General features: G+C 38.1%; 3 protein-coding genes across 4 annotated transcripts in view; all 3 read right to left on the reverse strand.

Moving 5' to 3' along the window:
- The window catches only part of LOC148693800 (uncharacterized), a 1,948-nt gene extending 596 nt beyond the window's left edge, over positions 1 to 1,352 (reverse strand). Inside the window, exons 1-2 of the mRNA XM_088678115.1 lie at positions 1,026 to 1,352; positions 699 to 924 (exon numbers count right to left, since the gene is read on the reverse strand). Coding sequence (XP_088534241.1) covers positions 699 to 924; positions 1,026 to 1,352 — 553 coding nt within the window. The remainder of the gene's footprint in view (positions 1 to 698; positions 925 to 1,025) is intronic.
- A 1,694-nt stretch (positions 1,353 to 3,046) lies between these two features.
- On the reverse strand, positions 3,047 to 6,861 carry LOC137729490 (CBBY-like protein). 2 transcript variants are annotated; one of them, XM_088678813.1, is made up of 12 exons: positions 6,538 to 6,861; positions 6,292 to 6,341; positions 6,128 to 6,191; positions 5,742 to 5,790; positions 5,592 to 5,660; positions 5,051 to 5,112; positions 4,628 to 4,708; positions 4,266 to 4,420; positions 4,073 to 4,157; positions 3,550 to 3,693; positions 3,360 to 3,455; positions 3,047 to 3,318 (listed from the first exon to the last, which is right to left on the reverse strand). In XM_088678813.1, the coding sequence occupies exons 1-12, from the start codon at positions 6,813 to 6,815 to the stop codon at positions 3,309 to 3,311; spliced, it is 1,143 nt and encodes a 380-aa protein (XP_088534939.1). In that variant the 5' UTR covers positions 6,816 to 6,861; the 3' UTR covers positions 3,047 to 3,308. The 2 variants fall into 2 exon arrangements, with proteins under 2 accessions (XP_088534939.1, XP_088534940.1); XM_088678814.1 differs by having other exon boundaries at positions 3,152 to 3,455.
- Positions 6,862 to 11,452: 4,591 nt separating this feature from the next.
- Positions 11,453 to 15,381, reverse strand: LOC137729491 (CBBY-like protein). The gene is made up of 12 exons (XM_068468452.2): positions 15,058 to 15,381; positions 14,797 to 14,846; positions 14,632 to 14,695; positions 14,266 to 14,314; positions 14,083 to 14,151; positions 13,370 to 13,431; positions 13,081 to 13,161; positions 12,714 to 12,868; positions 12,521 to 12,605; positions 12,016 to 12,159; positions 11,693 to 11,922; positions 11,453 to 11,635 (listed from the first exon to the last, which is right to left on the reverse strand). Exons 1-11 carry the CDS (start codon positions 15,333 to 15,335, stop codon positions 11,820 to 11,822), a joined length of 1,140 nt encoding a protein of 379 aa, XP_068324553.2. The 5' UTR covers positions 15,336 to 15,381; the 3' UTR covers positions 11,453 to 11,635; positions 11,693 to 11,819.
- Between the last annotated feature and the right edge of the window lie 265 nt (positions 15,382 to 15,646).

The raw sequence follows: 15,646 nt of genomic DNA on the forward strand, positions 1-15,646 counted from the left end.
CTCGACGTCTTCGTCGGCACACCACTGCCAGGGTTAGGCTTTGATATCAAATTGTAACATCCTGGCCCAGGGTCCACCACATCCCAAGCCTGATTCCACCGTAGCACGATATTGTCCGCTTTGGGCCCCAGCACACCTTCACGGTTTTGTTTTTAGGAACTCACACAAGAACTTCTCAGTGGGTCACCCATCATGGGAATGCTCTCGCGCGCTACTCGCTTAACTTCGGAGTTTTGATGGAACCCGAAGCCAATGAGCTCCCAAAAGGCCTCGTGCTAGGTAGAGATGAGAATATACATATAAGGATCACTCCCCTGGGCGATGTGGGATGTCACAATCCACCCCCCTTAGGGGCCGACGTCCTTGTCGGTACATATGCGGCCAGAGTTAGGCTCTGATACCAAATTGTTACATCCTGGCCCGGGCGAGACCACTTCCCAGGCCCGCTCCACCATCGTAGCACGATATTGTCCGCTTTGGGCCCCGACCATGCCCTCACGGTTTTGTTTCTGGGAACTCACATAAGAACTTCCCAATGGGTCACCCATCCTGGGAGTGCTCTTGCGCGCTACTCGCTTAACTTCAGAGTTCCCATGGAATCCGAAGCCAGTGAGCTCCCAAAAGGCCTCGTGCTAGTTAGGGATGAGAATATACATATAAAGATCACTCCCCTGGACGATGTGGGATGTCACACACACCACCGACGATATCATTGCCATGATAATCTCGGGTAAGAATGAGTTTGCCCAAGTCATTGGTGATGTGAGAGTTAGCACCGGAATCTAGAAGCCAAGGTTTGTCGGTTTGAGCAGATTGAGCCACCATGGCAGTGAGGCGCTTAGACGGAATACGCCCTTCATACGCCAAGTTCATACGGTCATAACAATCAATGGCAGGGTGCCTAAGACTACCACAAATTTGACACTTTATGCATGACTCACTAAAGGTTGAAGAAGATGAACCATTGTGCTGATTTGGGGCGGGCCCTAAAAGACCTGCAGCTAGTTGACCACGATTAGAATTACCAAAGGAATTAGACCTCGATAGAAACCACCACTGCGTTCACCACGATGAAAATTCCCAGAGGTATTAGAATTGCCTCTATAGGAGCCACCCCCGCGAGAAGAGCGACCATTATTGCGAACAGAGAAGGACCGACCACCCCCGCGAAAGGAATTGCGATTCCGGGAGGCCGCCATAGCTTGAACGGAGTGATCAACATGAGGAGTCGGATTGGCAAGACGCAACTCAGCAGAGAGGAGTAGGGCTTCCAAATCAACATAAAAAACTGGGTTTTCACGAGCTTGGGCAGCAGCAACGGTGGTTTCGAACTTGGGTCCAACATTGGACATGATCACAACAACAAGATAGTCAGCAATGGAGGAATCACCACGCTTGGTTTGAAAGATGCATATCGGTGTTGCAAAGCAACCCAGACATCACGAGCAGATTGGTAACGAGATGTTACAGAGAGAGCCTGTAGGCCAAGAGACCCATTGATCCAAGAAAGGACCAATTGATGTTTTTGAATCCAATCCTCATAATCAGGATTAACATTGGTGGTGAGTTTTCCAGCATCATCCTTGAGAAAGTGGGCAGGGCATTCGGAGGAGCCATCAATAAAATGCATCAGACGACGACTCTTGAGGACGGGTACAATCTGAGCAAGCCATTCGGAGGTAGTTGTTGGTATCAAGTTTGAGAGTGATGGCGTGGGAAACATTGGGGAGGGTGGAAGAATCTGTGGAATGGGGAGTATTGGTAGAAAAAAAGTGGACGATGAGTCAAGGGCTCTGAGATACCATAAAAGATTAAGTGCTGCGGAACATAAAGTACACACAGGTTTTTGGTTGAATGAATCCATTTCCATTGATCTCAGTATATGGTATTTATACAAATTCACAGAGACTTTACATGGCTTCTAATGCTTTCATGGGCTGATAAGCTTCTAATGCTTTCATTGATCTCAGTATATGGTATTTATACAAATTCACAGAGACTTTACAAATTTGTCTGGCTTGTAGCTAAATTGGTTAAGAGCATTCTCCTGTTCACTCAAGTTCAAATCCGTCTTCCCCAATATTAGTTGTGCAAGAATAGAAAAGTTTGCTCCTAGTTGAGGGTACACATTAGATTATAAAAGTTGACTTCATACTCTTCTATTGCTAACTGTGGCTTAAAAATGTTACAAGGCAGCCAACTATAAACAGCTCTAATTCTGTTTAGCAGTTTAAAATACCCTAATCATACCGGTACAGTGCCAACAATAATGGGACTTGTCCAAAGAAAAGACTCAGGAACACGTTGTGAAAGCTACTTGAGACGATGCATATTTATACAGGATCAGCTCTTATATTGCAAACTGTGGCTTAAAAAAATTACAAGGAAACTAAAACAGCTCCAATCTGAAGAAAATATTACCAGCTCTAATTCTGTTCTAACTTTGTAAGATCCAATCTGAAGAAAATAATACCAGCTCCAATCTGAAGAAAATATTACCAGCTCTACGGAAAGAACAATTTACAGCTCTGTTAATAGTCTGGCGCAAAAAGAGGAACATGATTTGATGGTCAGGTCTGCTCCTCCAAATCCATCCATTATCCCAATTTTCGGATTGTGGCTAATGTGGCTCTCTCAATTTTCGGACTCCCACAAGTCTTTATCTATTTATCAATACTAGATTTGATTTTTTGGAATCAGTTAGAATTAGTAGTTTAATGTTCAATTGTATATCTTGTACACGATATTTTTGTTCCATGTCCAATCATGTTTCTTGTTAGTACCTTAATTTGTTTGGCTTGTAGCTAAATTGGTTAAGAGCATTCTCTCGTTCACTTGAGTTCGAATCCGTCTTCCCCAATATTAGTTGTGCAAGAATAGAAAACATTAGATTATAAAAGTTGACTTCATACTCTTCTATTGCTAACTGTGGCTTAAAAATGTTACAAAGCAGCCAACTAAAAACAGCTCTAATTCTGTTTAGCACTCTAATTCTGTACAGTGCCAACAATTATGGGTCATGTTCAAAGAAACGACTCGCCAACAATGTCGTGAAAGCTACTTCTGACGATGTACATTTTATAAGGGATCAGCTTTTATATTGCAAACTGTGGCTTAAAAAAATTACAAGGCAACTAAAACAGCTCCAAGCTGAAGCAATTATAGAGTATCGAGATTAACGGCTCTAATTCTGTTCTAACTTTGTAAGATCCCTCTACGGGAGATGAATCTTCCGACATATCAACAAATGGAAAGAAAAATTTACAGCTCAGTTAATTGTCTGGCAAAAAGAGGAACATGATTTGACTTCATGACCATCTCTTGTTGCGCAGTTTAGGAACATGATTTGATTTCATGACCGTCTCTTGTTGCGCAGTTTAGGGATGGTCAGCTCTGCTCCTCCAAACCCATCCATTATCGCATTTGCCGAAGGGAACTCAGCTCTAGCCGTCAAACTACAGGAATACATGAAAAAACTTGATTCAATAACAAGGATTTAAAGTTGTAAACAAGGATTTAAAGTTCCAAGCAACTCAAAAAAGCCTTCACCTGCTTCTTAAAACAACACATGGCATGCCCACTCGCTCAGCTCCAGCCACACCAGACTGGCTTCCTGCAATAAGAACACAATCGCATACAGGTAGTCCAGCAACTTCTGCCCCGGCTTGCAATGCAACAATGATCTTCTCTAAGCTGGCAGAAAACAATTAACACGCCAAAGCAAACAAGAAAGTCAGTTAGAAAATATATTACACTACTCGGTCATAGAGTGTGAGAAAGAATGGGCTATATGACGCTGAAATACTAATGTTTGAGATCAAGAAAAGTCAATGCCACAGCTAAGAAAAGAAGGAGAGGAACTTGCAGAAGAATTTGCCAACCATAACAGCAAAGGATTAAATATTAGATATATGAAATCGCTCTTTAAGTTGAGTGCTGAATCATACATGCGTAACCTCACAAACGGGACAAATTGGTACATAATCTCTTCCTAGTTTAATGTAAGCAGAATCAATTCTGAAGGTGCCGAATTAACAATAACAAACAATAAAGCGAAATGAAATATGCTAACCTTTCAGGTGGGCGAGTATCAATATCTAAAATCAGCTTTAGCAATAATGCAAGCTCCTTAAAAATCCTTTCTTTCTCAGCAGAAACTGGCCCAGAAATCAATAACAGAGCCCTTTAGTACCCAACCTTCTGTACTGGAAAAATGTATATCTCAAAACATATACATGACTAATTAACGAAGATGAAGAGTCTACCTGCTTTTATTGCCTCCTTAGATAGTTGCCCATCCATACCAGAAGATAATGCTATATCATTTACTAGTTGGTTAAACAAACTCTGTAACACCTCCTTATCTCCGACAATCTTTAGCTTCGAAACTCTTTCCTCGCCAAGCTTTTCAACAACTGATCTGACATTTACAAAAAGAAATAGACATTAGCTTAGTCCTCTACCATTGATGGGGTACCAGAAATGAGATTTTTTAAATCAGAATAGAACAATGCACCACAGTATTTTATGAAGCAGTAGAAAGTATTCATCAAAAAGAAATAGATATGTTATTACCATTGTTGGTAACCGCCTGGAAACTTAACAAAATAAAAATGTATGTTATTACCTAGCAATTTGATTCCCACTCTTACTATAGGTTGTCAGTACGACAACAGGTACTCCTTCCTTGTATGCATCATCAATAAACCTGCAAATGGAAAGGAGAAAATGAGTCTAACTGTGCAACTAGACATGCCACTGACATGCATATGAAATCCCACTAAAAGTCAACTGATTAATTCTAGTCCGGTTGTTTTTGTTTGTCCATGGATCTGTAATTCTAGTCCGGTTGTTATTTGGCAAAATTTCCAAATGTTGGTAGAAAAGTATAGCTGAAGCCAAGAATGACTAAATGAGTACTGATAAAGAGGTTTTGACATGGTTTTGGTCAACACTTCAGCTCCAGGTATATTTGAAAAAGGTATATTTGAGAGCTAAAAGATTGTGTAATCATCCAAGTAAGTTTTCTGTAATCAGATCAAAAACTCACTCTTCAACTCCAGGTCGTAAAGTCAAACTTTCTGACATCAGAAACTCATCCATTGCAATTTTCTGTCAAAAACAAATTAATATTAGCTAAAAGTCTGTAATCATCCCATTCATTAATGTGTAGCTAATAGTAAAAAACAAATTAATATTAGCTAAAAGTTTTCTGTAATGAGTTTGCAGCTGTTTCTTTTGTGTAAAAATGATAAATTTTCAAGGGAAAAATAATAAAAAGCTTCTGTTGGTTTTAAATCAGCCCTCACCTACCCTGGAAAAATATAGTGATTAACTGAAAACAGATTCCTCATTAGACTTGGAATTATAAATTCCTCCTTATTTTTATTCCTTTTGTGTAACACATAACTATATTGATTCAAAAACTAACATTTCCTTTTGTGTATATCCTACTTTTCGATGCAATGCTGCACATTAAGCTTTGAAACAATCCTACCAAACCAGCAAAACTAATCCATGTAGCAAAGTAAAAGTAATTAAATATTAAAAATGTTGAGATGCATCTCTAAAACCGATCTGCAAGACTGTACCTTCTTTTGCAGGACATTTTTCACAAATGACTCCTTCTCAGCTGTCGGCAATGAACTAGGCCAACCGATCTGCAAGACAGATTATAGTAGATTCAGAAGAAAAAGATACATAACAAAGGAAAGTTTCAAAGACAACAAAGAGTAACACACCTGATTAAAATACAAATTCACCATCTTTTCCTCATCACCACCACTCTTCCTGAAATATTAACATAGACTGCATTTAAGAACCTTTGGAAAATAAGGCAAATCATGACTGTAAAGGGAACAAGTAATCTGGGTCAGAATCTTGTGACTATCCATATCGAAAAATTCTTACGACCCAGATACACACTCGGAAATGTTATTCAATTGACTCATGCTAGATTGAAGCAAAGTCATGAATCATGATTTCAAGCCTACGAAATAACTTAAAGAACAAGAAACCAAATAAAAAACTTAAAAGAACAAGAAACCAAATAAAAAACTTAAAAGAACAATAAACCATATAAATAGTCTAAATTCATGAATCTTTACTCATAATTTTAATATCCTACCTTAGGAGGTCCAAGTAAACAGGCTCTGTCCAATTTGTACAGTGATGTCCGAGCTTCTTAAATGCTGCCAATATATCACAAGATAACAGAGTGAGATTAACACATAAAACGCAAGTTAATAAGAAAATTTAATACATTAGGATTAAATTACTGCATTTTCACACCTGCATTGAAGCTTTGGCGGTTCCCCAACAGATAAGCGTCCATAAGAACCCTGAAAGAAACAAAGGGAATCATCAAGAACAAGGTCTCCGAGAAAACTCAAGTCCAATTCGAACAATGCAACAATAAAAAGCTTCAAGGAAACCACTAAAACATGAAAAAGAAATCAAAGAAGCAAGAAAATGTGAAAAAAAAAACAAAAATTAGTAGAAATGCTTGGAGTTAGAAGGGGAAAGAAATCGTCCTACCCGTCGACTTCGAGAAGAACAGCGAGCTCCTGAGATGGGTTCTGGTCCTGAGCGCCGCAGAGAGAGCTGAAAGCGGACAACCGATTGAAGTGCAGACATTTTCCGGGAAAATTTGGGTTTCTTGGGAAAGTGGAGGAAAATAGAGGGACCAAGTTGGGGTTGCGGTTGTTCTTCGGGAGGGCGAAGAAGCGGGCAGTGTTGTTGTTACTTGGCGGGAAAATGGCGGCGGCAGAAGAAAAGGGCTGAGCTCGGAGAAATGAGCACGAAGCGGAATCCATGGCAGTTGGAAGAAGAAAGGTGGTTGCTTGAAAACGGTTATTGTTGATTTACAACTGACTGTGGAAGAAAATACCAGCTTTTATAGAAGAATAATGGCGGTTCTTGATGAAATGACACTTACACCCCTCCTTGATATTCTGTCCCGCGTGTCCTTACGACCCGAAACCAACCCGAGAAAAAAAACCGATATAATTTAGGGGTGAATCGGCATGTCCAATTTCTGTTAAAAGCCCTTGAAGTTCAAGTTTTTTCTTTTTCTCTAATTTTTTTTTTTTTAAAGCACCACCTGAGTGGCTTCACCACAGCAGTCCACTTTGGGAACAGAAAAACTCACATATGCATTTCAGCGTTCCTCTGGCCACCATCGTGTGATTGACTAGCACTACAAATCGAATCCAAAATGTACTTGTTGAATATGAGCTTGAAATTTGTCCCCAATTGTACCAGTGATAGTTCCCATAAGTTGAAGCTCGTTTTTGGGGTTTTTGACCCAAATGTTAATTAATAAATTTGACGACAATACAGTTATGGTGAAGTCACTGAACCAAGAAGTAAGATTTGTTGTCTCTCTTCATGCCTCCATTATTATTTCTTCCATGCATGAATTTCATTATGGATGTGATTCTGTTACTTGTTTCTCAAGGCATACAAATTTCTTAGCAATTTATTTGTATGATTGGATGCATCGTTGAAAAGTTTATCCTTTCAGTTTGCCGTACAACATAGTAATTGGAAATTTTCAAGCATTGTGGAAATGCTTCAAGGTAGCACTACACTATTTAATACATGTGAGTCGCACATATATAATAGAGTCAAAACCCATTGGACATATGTTCTAGTAACTTGTTGGTTTTGTGTGACATTTAAAGTCCAATAGGTCATGAGTTTGAAGGGTATCAAATCTGTAAGATCTCACATCGCCCATGGATGATGATTCTGTAAGCTTTATATGTATATTCTCATCTCTACCTAGCACGAGGCCTTTTGAGAGCTCACTGGCTTCGGAAGCGAGTAGCGTGCGAGAGCATTCCCAGGATGGGTGACCCATTGGGAAGTTCTGCTCGCGTGAGTTCCTAAAAAAACAAAACCGTGAGGGCGTGGTTGGGGCCCAGAGCGGACAATATCGTGCTATGGCGGATTGAGCCTGGGATGTGGTGGGGGCCCAGGTCGGGATATGACAGTTTGATATCAAAGCCACTTTGTCGTTCAGTGCGAGTGTGCTAATGAGGACGTTGGGTCCCTAAGGGGGTGGATTGTAAGATCCCACATCGCCCAGGGATGAGGATCTTGTAAGCCTTATATGTATATTCTCATCTCTACCTAGCACGAGGCATTTTGGGAGCTCATTGACTTCGGGTTCCGTAGAAACTCCGAAGTTAAGTGAATAGCGCGCGAGAGCATTCCCAAGATGGGTGACCCATTGGGAAGTTCTGCTCGCGTGAGTTCCCAAAAAAACAAAACCGTGAGGGCGTGGTCGGGGCCCAAAGTGGACAATATCGTGCTATGACGGAGTCGAGCCTGGGATGTGGTGGAGGCCCAGACTAGGATGTGACAAAATCATTGATTAATTAACCTTTATTAGAGACTATTAGATAGTGTATGAGCAATGATAGAGTTAACTTCTATTAGAGACTAAACTCAAATTTTGTCAGTTTTGTGTGTTTCAATATGTAGAATTATTAAATAAAGGGACGTTCTTCGGTTTTAAATTTCCTAAACTAAACATTTATGTCTTTTAGAGATTTGATTAAACTCTTCTTTTTATAAGTTTGGGGCCACATGTATTAGAATTAATCATTGTTTTTTTGGTACCAAAATTACATAACCTCCCACTATCCATATTTCTTAAAATCTCACGCCAAAAAATGCACAACATTGAACCAAATTTCCTATAATCTAAAGCATTTTGATTATCCTCTCCCCTTTGGAGAGATAATTGTCAAAAAAAAAAAAAAAAAACCCGTAGTTAAATACAATATATTTTCACAATACTTTCTACAATTTAACAATAATTATCTACGATTTAATATAATCCTTTTCCAATACGGTTTAAAAATCAAAGATACCAATATAATTTTTTATATTAATATATTAAGAGAGCATAGAACTGACAACAACTTTCATTATATTTCAATGAACTACATTAGTTTTTAAACATGTTAAGGAGAGACAACAATATAAAAACAACTAAAGCCTAGCCCAAAAAAATGGAAATAATGTTTTAAAATATCATTCATACCCCTAAGGCTTCAAGGTTGTTAATAGAACTCGACCGTCACAACTCCAACAAAATTAATGTGTCATAAGCTCAACCCATCCTTGATTATTTCTGCAAAATCAGTTTTGAAACTATATGCAAATAGTTTTGAAACTATATGCCAAATCAGTTTGTATCATTTTATTATTAAAATTAGTTCAACCAGTCATCGACCATTTTTGCAGAATCAGTTCAATTAGTTCTCAATCATTTTTTCAGAATCAGTTCAACCCGTCATCAACCATATATTTTTGCAAAATCAGTTTGTATCCTTTTATTATTAGAATCTATTCAACCCGTCAATGTCATCGATCATTTTTGCAGAATCAGTTCAATCAGTTATCGACCATTTTTATAGAATCAATTTAAAGTTCTTACAATTGATCAAAAAATTGTTTTAAAATAATAATAACTCGTTGGAATCTTATAAAGTCGTCAATTACAATCCACAACATACAATGGTAGGGAAGGTTTATCAAATATATATATGTTTGAAACTATGCATGCAGGGCCATGAAATTATGTTTCATCAAAAGCTGTCAACAAGCTTGTTGATGTACTTTTTGAATTTAGCTGGTCTCTATATCATAGACAAAAAACATCAAATATTATATACAGCCAGTGTTTGCTGCATTGAAAGGTAGGTTGATGAGGACCAAGAACACCGACTATTAGGACCCCTACCCCTACGTACATGTATGTGTGTGTGTGTAACTGTGTGGAGAGAACTGGTTGACTGTAGGGTCATATTCTCCAAGCTATTGGTCGCTGCTGGCCGGCTTGGTTTGGTCACTGTGGAATGACACGGAGTGCACTTTCATCTACCATCCACCGAGAGTGTAAAGGATAAACAAATTAAACACCTTAATTGGATTCCTTACCTGATAACGAGCAGGCCATGAGGGATGCGATCGACGGTAGTAGCGGCTATGAGAGAAAGCGAGAACGGAGTAACAAATGAAGGAGATAGAAGTGTTAAAAACCTTTATCACTATATAGGATATTTTTGTAACTTACGAGAAAAAAAAAACCCAATAATGTCATCTTCCACATGTATTAACTTTTGTCTCTCTTTGTACTGTTTAAAAAGTGTTGTCTCAACATATAATTATTAAGGTGTAATTTTTCTTGATAATTTCCTCTTAAATAAATTATTTGCTAATTATGTATTATTACAAGTGAAGAAAAATACTACGAGACCGTAGTACAAGCAAGGTTCTAAAAGGTGTTAGGCGCTAGTCGGGCATCGAACTGGGGCCTAGCGCCTAGGCAGCTAGGTGGATTTAAGCAAATCTATTATATTTTGTGTAAATAAGTGTTTGTTTATATTTAAAATATATATAATTTCATCATAAACTTCAAAATAGAATGATATATATATTATGAAGTATTGGAATATAATGAGAACATATGGGGGAACAAGCATATAATGAGTGTTTATTTAAGTATTCAACAAATTTCTTCCAATTTATTGAAAAAAAATAAAATGCAAAATGAGAGTTATCTATTTTCTGTCTAAGTGAGTCACAACCTAGGCAGGTGCCTAGACGGGTTTGGCTGGGTTAAGACGGGTGTCTAGGAGGTCTAGGCGGGCACCTCAACAGGTCTAGCCGTCATTTCTTAATTTTCAAATGTCTAGGCATTAACTGGGGCAATGGCTAGCCACCTAGTGCGTAGGAGGGACCTAGATGGCTTTAGGTGGGAATTTTTAGAATAGTGAGTACAAGTGACATGCATTATCACTTAAGTTGCTTATTTGAAGGTGCTAAGTACTACTGTATAATGATATTTTCTCTCCATTTATAAGTAATAATTCCTGGGCTGAACTTTTATGGATGATGAATTCGGCATCAATTTATTATGGCTCGGTCATTGTGTGATTTAGCCGAAAAATCACCCCACCCTTTAAGCTTGAGACTGAAAATGCAATATCAAGGTTATCAACTATAAAGGTTAGTTTAGAGTTGAACCAGAAAGCATTTAACGCAATGGTGAAAGATTTGGACAACTTTGCCAGAAATGTGGTGGAGCAAAAAGGAAGAGTAGACAATGGCGCAAGAAGCGTCTTCTCTTCTGTTCCGATAGCAATTCACAGGCTATAATCATTGAGAACTTAGGGGGCTCGTTTGGAACTGCTTTAAAATGATTGAAACCAATCTTTACTAAAAATGCAAGGGAATCCTGAAAAAACCAAATTATGGTGAAGAAATTCTATTTTCTTGTTTACTGGAAGAAACTGATCGAAGAAGTTGGCAAAATGCATGTATTATTAATTTAGCGTGTTTAATTTTCTTAGAGTATATTTTCTTATTGAGAATTAACTCCAAATTAGGTTTCTTCAAGGACTCAAAAACATGTCGTGAAAGCTACATAACGGAACAACAAATGTGGCTCTCTCAATTTTCGGACTCCCACAAAGTTTTTTGATCAATTAAGCTGAAGGTAAGCATTAAGTTGCAAACTGTGGCTTGAATGTGTTACAAAGCAGCCAACTAAAACGGCTCTAAGCCGAAGAAAATATATACACAATGGAAAGAAAAATTTACAGCTCTGCTAATTCTGCTAATTCTACGGGAGATGAATCTTTCCGGCGTATCCACAATGGAAAGAAAAATTTACTTAAGAGGAACATGATTTGAAAGAACCCTCTACGGGAGATGAATCTGCTAATAGTCTGGCAAAAAGAGGAACATGATTTGATTTCATGACCGTCTCTTGTTGCGCAGTTGAGGAACATGATTTGATTTCATGACCATCTCTTGTTGAGCAGTTTAGGGATGGTCAGGTCTGCCCCTCCAAACCCATCCATTATCGCATTTGCCCAAGGGAACTCAGCTCTGGCCGTCAAACTACAGGAACACACGAAAAAACATTAAGTGTTTAAAGTAGCACATTGAATCAAAACTTGATTCAATAACGACATGGAGCGAAAAAGCCTTCACCTGCTTCTTAAAACAACACATGGCATGCCCACTCGCTCAGCTCCAGCCACACCATACTGGCTTCCTGAGATAAGAACACAATCGCATACAGGTAGTCCAGCAACTTCTGCCCCAGCTCGCAATGCAAGAATGATCTTCTCTAAGCTGGCAGAAAACAATTAGACAATATATTATGAAATCGCTCTTTAAGTATGAGAAAGACATGCATAACCTCACAAAAAGTATATAACTCTAAGCTGGCAGAAAACAATAGGTTATATGACGCTGAAAGACTAAGACTGAGATCAAGAAAAGGAGGAGAAGAACTTGCACTTTAAGGTCTATACATGCATTTTCCTCACAAACGGTATATAATCTCTTCCTAGTCTAATGTAAGCATAAACGTGACAAAATCACACGTTTCTCTTAAACCCTGAACATCAGAAAACCCATAAACGTTACAAACCAATTCTGAAGGTGTCGAATTAACAATAACAAACAATAAAACGAAATGAAATATACTAACCTTTCAGACCGGCAAGTATTAATATCTAAAGTCAGCTTTAGCATTAATGCAACCTCCTTTGCAATCCTTTGTTTATCAGCAGAAACTGGCCCAGAAATCAATAACAGAGCCCTTTAGTACCCAACCTTCTGCACTGGAAAAATGTATATCACAAAACATATACATGACTAATTAACGAAGATGAAGAGTCTACCTGCTTTTATTGCGTCCTTAGCTTGTTGCTCATCCATACGAGAAGAGAATCCTGTATCATTTACCAGTTGGTTATACAAACTCTGTAACACCTCGTCATCATCGACAATCTTTAGCTTTGAAACTCTTTCCTCGCCAAGCTTTTCAACAATTGATCTGACATTAACAAAAAGAAATAGATATTAGCTTCGTCCTCTACCATCAATGGAGTACCAGAAATGCATCACAGTACTTTATAAAGCAGTAGAAAGTATTCAACCCATTCCTGTCTATTTGTACTTAATCACTGAATGTAACTTGCAAACAAAGAGCTAATGAAACTCGCATTCTAACGTCTCCAAAACCCAGGTAACTGTCTGGAAACTTACCTGGCAATATGATTCTCACTCTTACTATATGTTGTCAGTACGACAACAGGTATTCCTTCCTTGTATGCATCATCAATAAACCTGCAAATGGAAAGGAGAAAATGAGTCTAACTGTTGGAAACAAGGGAGAAACAGAATATTCACATATGAAATCCCACAAAAAGTCAACTGATTACTTCTAAAAGGTTGAAGAAGGTAAAAATATCAAGCAGAAATTTAGACTCGGTATATTTGAGAGCTAAAAGGTTGTGTAATCATCCAAGTAAATTTTCTGTCATCAGAAACTCACTCTTCAACTCCAGGTCGTAAAGTCAAACTTTCTGACATCAGAAACTCATCCATTGCAATTTTCTGTCAAGAACAGATTAATATTAGCTACTTTCATTCTACGTATGTTAATTACATATTTATTAATTCCTCTCCCATTCATTAATGTGTTAATTACACTTTTACCTTATATTGTAAGATATAAAAGATAAGCGATATTTTTACCAAAAATAAAAATAATAAGCTATCAAAGTAAAAAGTGACATGAGTTTGCAAATATCTCAGATAAGCAGCTATTTATTTTCATAGATAGCTTCAAGAGGAAATAAAAAGGTTCCGTAGCTCACCTACCCTGGAAAAATATACAAACAGTTCTCTTAATATAGTGATTAACCGAAAGCAGATTCCTCATTAGCCCTGGAATTATAAATTCTTCCTTGTTTTTGTTCCTCAGTATACATAACTACATGATCAAAATATATCTGCAACAAAGACTAACATTTCTTTTTGTGTATATCCTATTTTCCGATGCAATGCTGGACATTAAGCTTTGAAACAATCATTGATCACAATCCAATCAAACCAGCAAAACTAATCCATGCAGCAAACCTAATCAAATACTAATAATTTTTGTGCGAAGGACCTAAGTCTAGACTTGTATCTCCGTGGTACGATCAGATATAAATGTTGAGATGCATCCCCAAAGCCTAACTTAAGCACTGAATAAGACCGTACCTTCTTTTGCAGAACATTTTTCACAAATAAATCCACCTGACTTGGTTGCAATGAACTAGGCCAACCAATCTGAAAGATAGATTATAGTAGAGTCAGAAGAAAAGGATACATAACAAAGGAAAATTTCAAAGAGCTACTTCATGCTAATCATACTTTTCAAAGACAACAAAAGAGTAAACACACCGCATTAAAATACAAATTCAGCATCTTTTCCTCATCACCAGCACTTGTCCTGAAAGATTAACATAAACTGCATTTAAGGTATTAAAATTGATAAAACCTTAATCCTGATGTTTACACACTTTTTTCCAAACCATATATGGGGAAAATAAGGCACAATCTTGTGACTTTCCACATCGAAAAGTAAGGCATATATGGGGAAAACCATATATGTAATTCAATTGACTCATACTTGACTGAACCAAACTCATGAATCACGATTTCAAGCCTACTAAATAACTTATAGAAAAAGAAACCAAATAAATAACTTAAAGAACAAGAAACCAAATGAATAATCATGAATCTTTACTCATAATTTTAATTTCCTACCTTAGGAGGCCCAAGTAAAGAGGCTCTGTCCAATATTCATAGCCAAGTCCAACCTTCTTAAATGCTGCCAATATATCACAAGATAATACAGTGAGATTAACACACAAAATGCAAATTGACCAAGAATACTTAATACATTAGGATTAAATTACTGCATTTTCACACCTGCATTGAAGCTTTCGCAGTTCCCCAACTGATAAGCATCCATAAGAACCCTGAAAGAAACGAAGGGAATCTTTAAAAAAAAAAAAAAAAGTTTCCGAGAAAACCCAACTCCAATTCGAACAATGCAGCAACAGATTGCTTCAAAGAAACCATGAAAACACGAAAACGAGATCAAAGAAGCAAGAAAATGTGAAAAGAAAAAAAACAAATTAATCGAAATGCTTGGAGTAAGAACTAAGAAGGGGAAAGAAATCGTCCTACCCGTCAACTTCGAGAAGAACAGCCAGTTCCTGAGATGGGTTCTGGTCCTTAGCGCCGGAGAGCGAGCTGAATGCGGCGAACCGATCGAAGTGCAGACATTTTCCGGGAAAAGTTGAGTTTCTTGGGAAAGTGGAGGAAAATGGACGGACCAAGTTGGGGTTGCGGTTGTTCTTCGGGAGGGCGAGGAAGCGAGCGGTGGTGTTGTTACTTGACAGGAAAATGGCGGCGGTAGAAGAAAAGGGCTGAGCTCGGAGAATTGAGCGCGAAGCGGAATCCATGGCAGTTAGAAGAAGAAAGGTGCTTGCTTGAAAACGGTTATTGTTGATTTGCAGCTGACTGGAAGAAAAAATCAGCTTTTATAGCAGAATAATGGCGGTTATTCGTGAAATGACACATATACCCTTCCTGGATTTTCTACCTCGCGTGTCCTCGCGACCCGAAACCAACCCGAGAAAAAACCCGATATAATATGGGGGTGATCCGGCATGTCCAATTTCTGTTAAAAGCCCTTGAAGTTCAATATTTTTTTTTTTTAAATTAATTTATTATTATTTTCTTTTTAAAAGCACCAGCTTGATGGCTTCACAGT

This window comes from Pyrus communis, chromosome 10 (genome assembly GCF_041283825.1).
Source record: "Pyrus communis isolate YQ-2024b chromosome 10, ASM4128382v1, whole genome shotgun sequence".
Lineage (NCBI taxonomy): Eukaryota > Viridiplantae > Streptophyta > Magnoliopsida > Rosales > Rosaceae > Pyrus > Pyrus communis.

What these genes read in the sequence shown, in the direction of transcription:
- LOC137729490 (XM_088678813.1), bottom strand. Translation starts at nt 6,815, where the DNA reads ATGGATTCCGCTTCGTGCTCATTTCTCCGAGCTCAGCCCTTTTCTTCT. An exon ending in CCGCCAAAGCTTCAATGCAG is followed by an intron (nt 6,192 to 6,291) that starts GTGTGAAAATGC and finishes ATATATTGGCAG; the next exon opens with CATTTAAGAAGCTCGGACAT. An exon ending in AAAATGTCCTGCAAAAGAAG is followed by an intron (nt 5,113 to 5,591) that starts GTACAGTCTTGC and finishes TGTTTTTGACAG; the next exon opens with AAAATTGCAATGGATGAGTT.
- LOC137729491 (XM_068468452.2), bottom strand. Translation starts at nt 15,335, where the DNA reads ATGGATTCCGCTTCGCGCTCAATTCTCCGAGCTCAGCCCTTTTCTTCT. An exon ending in CTGCGAAAGCTTCAATGCAG is followed by an intron (nt 14,696 to 14,796) that starts GTGTGAAAATGC and finishes ATATATTGGCAG; the next exon opens with CATTTAAGAAGGTTGGACTT. An exon ending in TGTGTTGTTTTAAGAAGCAG is followed by an intron (nt 11,923 to 12,015) that starts GTGAAGGCTTTT and finishes GTGTTCCTGTAG; the next exon opens with TTTGACGGCCAGAGCTGAGT.